General features: G+C 34.2%; 1 protein-coding gene across 2 annotated transcripts; it reads left to right on the top strand.

Annotated features, from left to right (window-relative positions):
- Positions 1 to 623: 623 nt before the first annotated feature.
- Positions 624 to 6,710, top strand: LOC144355685 (uncharacterized). 2 transcript variants are annotated; one of them, XM_078010755.2, is made up of 4 exons: positions 624 to 730; positions 2,185 to 2,317; positions 2,954 to 3,082; positions 5,242 to 6,710. In XM_078010755.2, the coding sequence occupies exons 2-4, from the start codon at positions 2,198 to 2,200 to the stop codon at positions 5,395 to 5,397; spliced, it is 405 nt and encodes a 134-aa protein (XP_077866881.1). In that variant the 5' UTR covers positions 624 to 730; positions 2,185 to 2,197; the 3' UTR covers positions 5,398 to 6,710. The 2 variants fall into 2 exon arrangements, with proteins under 2 accessions (XP_077866881.1, XP_085359902.1); XM_085503776.1 differs by having other exon boundaries at positions 635 to 730; positions 2,196 to 2,317.
- Positions 6,711 to 7,235: the final 525 nt, after the last annotated feature.

Below are 7,235 nucleotides of genomic sequence, written 5' to 3'. Positions count from 1 at the left end.
ACTACTCCGTACATCTACTTAGAATGTTACATTTTGTATATGATTTACAGATTTATACATAATAATTAGGTAATTCGCATATTTCTCCCAGGTGAATGTAGAAAGAACTACCTATGAAATTGCCACGAACTGCATTATTGGCGTATTTGTTTCATTGTTAAAAACTCGAAATTATAATAATTATTATAGAAAAAAAATAGTCTCCCAAATAAGTAAAAACAAGACATTATGTCAGATCAAATGCCCTGTACCATAACTTGACAACGACGCAATGCGACGCAATGGAAAAAAAGGTAAATAGTATGTGTATTGACATAAAGCAACTTTCAAATATCCCAATACGTGTAGCGATATTTGTGAGAAAGATAGAAAGTATTTTCTAACGCTTTTTCTCGATATCTGACTTGCTACAGAAAGACATTAACCGATAACTATGGTAACAAATAAATCATATGCTAATTTAATTTAATTTAATTTAATTTAATTTAATTTAATTTAATTTAATTTAATTTAATTTAATTTAATTTAATTTAATTTAATTTAATTTAATTTAATTTAATTTAAAAGTGTTCCCATAGATATGTAAAAAGACAGACACATCCGGGCATTTTTTTGAGGTTGCCATTTTGAATACCCACATTTTCAGATTTCGACTGGTACACAGAAATATTGGAGTTTTAGTGGCGTTAAATTACAATTCTCTATATCGTAAACAGGGCCAATAAAGAAAGTAAGTAAGCTGTTTCATACATTATAATGGTTATTTAAATTCTATGTTTAAGTCAAAAAGCTGATTTTTGTAGGTGGTCGTCTAGAAAATGAGTTTGATTCAACATTAAATACCATGGGTTCGACACCATAATCTGATCTAGGAATATCTCTGTACATGTGATATTTTTAGACACCGTGTACAGTGGTTTAGTATATCATATGAAGCACTACAAATACGTTGTTATTTCATTTTAGACGTAATTATAGGAACACGCTTTCAACTACCTTGGTTTTAAATAGTAACAATAAGAACTTTATTACACAATTGAAACATCTGTGGTAGCAGTGTGGCGAATATACCAATGAACTGCAATAACATGTGCTTAAAATAGCAATAGATCGATTAGTAATCTAGATTTCCTCAACCCCACTCAACCCCATTCAACCTCATAATTTCCCCCCCTGAACAAATCTTATTTCAACCATCTGCTCAACAGCTAAAACCACACTTGATTTACGACTTCACTGCTCAAAATAATTTAATTCTCAACAACACCAATAAAACCTTTTGTCAGATGTTTTGAAGTTCGCAATTAAGAATTATTGCCAGTTTCTCGTATTACTGCAGAAAATTACCTGCTATGGCGCTATCGCTTACTGGCTACTCTCGCGGCGAGTGACATTATACATGTATATATATATATATTTGTTCTATTTAAAAATAAATAAATTACATTTAATTTGAATGTATTTCGCACAATACAATGCAACACAGCCAGTAACATGCTCAGTAGATGTAATATCTTAAAATGGCATTTGGATGTAAATGGCCATTATGACTTCTAAATGTTTTGTATCTTGTTTATTGGTTGTCATGCCATTCTGTGGCAGCTGATAACAAATATACATTTCAAATGAAAAAAAAAAATATTCAATGGAGTATGAATTAAAATATCTTATACAACGAAGTTGTGAAATTTTCGTCTCTCAACTGAATTGCAATATTTGTCTGCTACGTACAACACCTTGAATATTTTCATAACGGACACTTTTATCGAGGGGAATTGGTTGCTGCGTTTTACATTGGGGTGGGGGTGCTACGCCATGCGAAATTTCCGTTTTAGGTCCAGACCGCTACAACATGTTACGACATTCCCTGAAATGATTAAATTGAAGTGCTTTCAAATATTATACTTTCCCACCGTGGCATGAAAACTTCGCGCGAGAAATGTGCGCCCTGGTTCCACCTTCCACCAGTATACTTGCATATTATCTTACATTATTTGCATATTATCATACATCATTTGCATTTCTCACCATTATTCCACCATAGGCATTGCATTTGCATATTATCATACATTATTTGCATATTACCACGCATCATTTGAATATCTCTTTCCGGTAACCCCATATGCATTTCACGCTTCACATGTCGCTTTCTTATAGAGTGTTGCAGTATCATGTTACCGGTAGCTTTCTTTCAGATATGAATCAAACAGAACCTGCTCCACCGTCATATGACCAGTACTATTCCCAGCAACAATATTATAATCAGGCATATCCGGCACAGACCTATTCGACTCCAAGTACTTTTTCAACTGCGGTGGTAAGAAAATCAGTGATTTAATAATATATGTCGACAATATTATTATTTACACATTCTGAATGACGTCAGTTTTCCGTGTTGTCAAGAACATGACGATTAATATCAAACACTCTGTAGAGAAGAATGTTACCAATATGTTTATCAAAAATATTATTATACATTTGGGAATTATTTTTTCAGCATCTTAGAACATTGGTATTTTTGTCAGTATAAACATTAGATTCCAGAATTAATATGACGATAATCGATTTGCTACTCGTGTGTGTGTGTGTTGTATTTAGTACGCACCGGAAGTAGAATTCGAAACAGAAATAATAAGATGGGAAAAATTGCAGCGCAGGCAGCAATAATATAGTCTATAGTCAATTGTTTTATCTTTCATTAAAAACAATTATTTGTTAGCACTATATTGTGTGACAGTTTCAAGCACTGAATGAGAATGTTAATTTCTACTCACGAAATGTGTTTACTAAAGTGTTAACTAACTGAACAATACCAAAACAGCATGATAAACTTATATATATAGCATCAATATTTTGGCGGAATATATTATATGCAAATGTAATGTTATGCTGTTGCATTTAGTTGAGAACCAATACTACTGTTTTAGTCATTTCATTCAACTACTGCTTACAGGCGCCACAGCCAGTTGTGATTCGATATGCCTTGATTGGCCTGGATATCATCGGTATGATTATGGCAGTTTGGAATACATTCTGTTGTTTTGTTCCACTTGGAATTCCAGCTATTATTGTGTCTGCATTTGTAAGTATACCATACTCAAATCATCTGAAAGGAATACTTGCTTTGCCGTAATGTTAAACTGGGTGATAAGACACCTGAGGAGTGGCTGTGGGTCTTGTCATTTTCGTCGTTAATAATTGTTAATATGTGCGCGATAACTGTAATATTTCAATCAGTAGCGATCAGTATAAATAACACTCCGATAAAAACGTTGCCTTTTCCGATAATGAGAGTGATTAAGTAATTTTGATTAAGTAATTTTATCGAGTAAAAATATATTTATGAAAAAAAACAATCATCCCCAGATTTGTATTTATTGTATATAAAATATTGTATCCACTGATGACAGGAATATCACCATTTTGTTTCATAATTGTAATCAATATATTCGCCAATTTTCAGGAAATTGAAGCCATTCCAGTATTCGTATAGTGTAAAAGAGCACAGACAACTATGTAATTCTGACATAGGGTTGGTATATATGTACAAGTGCCCACAATTATGGTGAATACATGTTTAGCCAAATTTTACTTTGCAATCTGGTGGAGGTAGATGCTATGGTTGTTTGTAACACATTGCCTACTGGAAATCTTCATGAATGAGAAATCAAAGAAAGCTTAGAAAGAACTCCGGTGTACCCGATATTGGAGGCGTATTTAAAATTATTACAAAAATTGTGATTAGCTTTTCAAAAAAAAGCTTGGCGACTAATATTGGTATATGTTATTTCAGTTACACACTGTAAAACACTATAATCCACGTTAATTTGATTGTACGTCCGTGGTTTACAGTCTGATTTTTTTTCAAGAGCACAAGTTCAATTTAAATCTGACTTAGATAATCAAATATGGATGGTTTTAAACATTAAAGTAATCACATCTGTGGATTGCTCTCAAGGCATCTATGTAGCATGGCTCAAAGAAATGTGATGACTATTCATATTATGCAAATGTCAATCCAAAAACCAGACCTTTTCCCAAACTTTCATGCATTTTTCCAAGACATTTTGACCCTTAATTCAGGCCAACATCATCGCCAAAGCTCATCAAAGTTCTGAGGATATGGTAGTTCCCTAGAGAAAACTGGTCTTTCTAAAATGAATTAATAACTATGAAGAAATTTAAAGACTTTTCAAAGATTTTTTTATTTTTTTCTGTAATTTAAAGACAACTCAAAGACTTTCCTGACCTAAAAATATCCAAAGAATTTCAAAGGATTTTCCCAACGCTATGGACCTGTATCATACAAATTAGATAATTAATATATATGTATTTAGGCCCCAAATTAATTAGGTTGTTGCACTGTCTTAGAGAATTTATGTACTATGATTTATTAAAATAAATGATTAGTATTTGAGATGTTGACGGAAAAGCTGAAAACAGACTAATTGGCAACAGCCAAAATATAGATTTTTGAATACTTTTGTGTCAAATGTGTCATTTCCTACCAGTCTAAAAACCAGGGGCAGAATGTCTGCCAACAATTAACTAGTGACAGTCCGTGACCTCTCAAACTATCTAGATAATATGCATCGTTGATCAATATGTAACTAGTCACGACAACTTCAGTGAAACCTCAAGTTGTAAAACCAATCCAAGATATGAGCCAGAATTCATTCAATATATTCCGTGTTCTGTAGTTTATAAATATACCGCAAACTACGACTACGCAATGGATATAAGTCACGTTGAGAGTTTCAACAACACTCCAAACATTGTTCACGACAAGGGGCTTGGGTAATCAATGTAATGAAATAGACTCTGTCCGTGGATAATAATTATAGAAAACTAAACGCAAACATACCGGGAAAGGAAAACTTGCCCCAACCCCTGGTTTAATCTGAACTGTAATTTGGGCATATTCAAATTAAACATCCTGGCGCTGATTCAATCTGTTCCGTGATTTGGGGTATATTCAATTATATTCGAACACCTGATTTGACCTGGGCATGATACGAGCATACTCAAACATGTCCAATCCCTGATTCAATCTGGGTTGTGAAGTGGGTGTATTCAAACATACCCCACCCCGATGTAATCAATGTCGTGATTCAATCTGGGCTGTAATTAAATTTTGTGCAATCACAGCCAAGAGCATAATATAAGACATGTTGTTGTTTTTGTTTTTTATTTTAAAGTGCACTAATATAATTCATGTTGTCTTATTTTTTTATGTTTCAGGCATTCGAGTATCGACACAATGGCCAACATGACAAAGCCACCAAGTTTTCCAAAATATCAATCGGTCTCTCCATTGTAGGTTTCATACTTGCTGTGGTCACCATAATTATAGTGGTTGTAGTTTTATTTGTTGTCAACACATCCAAAGAATTCTAAGATTAAAAATCTCAGCGAGAGTCTGATGAGATATAAATGTACACAAATTAAAATCTGCTCATTGAAATTCTGATCGAAATCTGGTCACAATATTTGGAGATTTGTTCTCTTATTTGCATAGAACTATGTGATAGAAATTCTTGCTAGAATTTACCCACAGTCACTAACAAATATTCCCGTCAAAATGTGGTTGAAATTTGTATTGTATATCACCCAGTCACTGAATTTAGGTGACTTGCTGTAATTCATATTCTTCAATTAATTACTCATCTCAACATTACATAATATATATATTGTCATATCAGGGTATGGTGGCACATATATACAAAGTATTAACGTAAAGATAATGAGGCATGAGCTGTGTGTGTTTTCAATGTTTCAAGTAATACAGAGTCAAAACTATTTTATGATACCAAGAAAACACATGGCGTAAATATTATAATAGTATGCTAATAACTGGAAAATGACTTCTTGGTTGCTCAAACATTATTCGCATATCGAGTATGTTCAACTCCTCATTTAAAGGGCGGCAGTCGTCGTGCCGCGTCATGTTCGATATGGGACTCGTAGAGACGTATACAACGCGTGTAAAATACATTGCTTATTTACATGAAATTCGAACACGCGCTGCGCGACGACCACCGCGCTTTAACATTTAAATCGCTTATACTCTGAAGAACATGGCGCCGACCGACTGTACAAATAAGCTCAAAGCGTGGTAGTCGTCGCGCTGTGCATGTGCGACATTTGTGTTGATAAACATTGATTTTCCCACAATCCAATGCGTTCTTCAAATGGAAATCACAAGTATGAGGTTTGACCTGGGCGCGACTTGCACTGATTACCGACGGTGACTCCTTCGATACCTTCCAATCACATGAAAATTGCCTAATTAAAACTTAGAAACGTCTCAGTTCGTACTTGTTGATCTGCGCAACAGTCAAAGTCGCCATCTTTGTTTATATGAGACCCATATATCTCGCACATGCGCAGCGCGACGACTACCGCGCTTTAACATTCTGTGCCTCTTCTGATGTAAAATAAATGTATTTCACGAATTTTGTGTAAAGCTGGGCGCTACTGAAGGAATAACCATGTAAGAGTATTTAGGGTAGGATTGGTGTTGCCATAGTAACAATTACACATGTAATGACATATATACAGAATGTTTGTTCTGATTAATATTTCAATGTCCAACACAATTGACATAGGGGCGGCCATATACTCACTGATTTGTGTTTATTTGCTCTTCTCTACACTTTGAATAGTATGTATTACATAGAAATAACAAGGTTGTGTACTTTGTGGATAAATTCTCTTTTAATACATTTTATTTATAACTTTATTGGATACTAAAGTTGCTGCTGTATTTTTTAGCTCGGCTTGTTCTCAAATAAAAAAAATGAAACGATAATATGTGTTTTTTTCTCAGTTACATAATGTTGTACCTGAGAAAAATAGTTTTATTTTGGTGAAGTCAATACTACAAGCACGGGTTTTGAGGAACTAATCTCAATCAATTAATATTTAATAAATTAGCCCATCTATTAATAATCTGATCTGATTGCAGCTCTATTGCAAACATACATAGCAGTATGTCCAATATGATTAAAATCCCATATCAATATCGAGGCTTCCATCGTTGGTGGCGTCACATCTGACAACAGGTTTTGCTGGTTCTCACCTCAAGTGTAACTAGTAACGGTTCCCGCATTCTGATTGGCCAGTCAAGCACTCGTGCTCACTGTCGTTCTATATATAAAGCAGGGTTTTCCTTTTACTCTCGTGAATATTTTCGGGCGGACATCTGGGCATTTTTACCGCCTGGCAACCATCGC

Source organism: Saccoglossus kowalevskii, chromosome 9 (assembly GCF_978046115.1).
Source record: "Saccoglossus kowalevskii chromosome 9, keSacKowa6.1, whole genome shotgun sequence".
Classification (NCBI taxonomy): domain Eukaryota; kingdom Metazoa; phylum Hemichordata; class Enteropneusta; family Harrimaniidae; genus Saccoglossus; species Saccoglossus kowalevskii.
The sequence above is the reverse complement of the archived record's forward strand: the minus strand, read 5'-3'. Positions and strand labels throughout refer to the sequence as shown.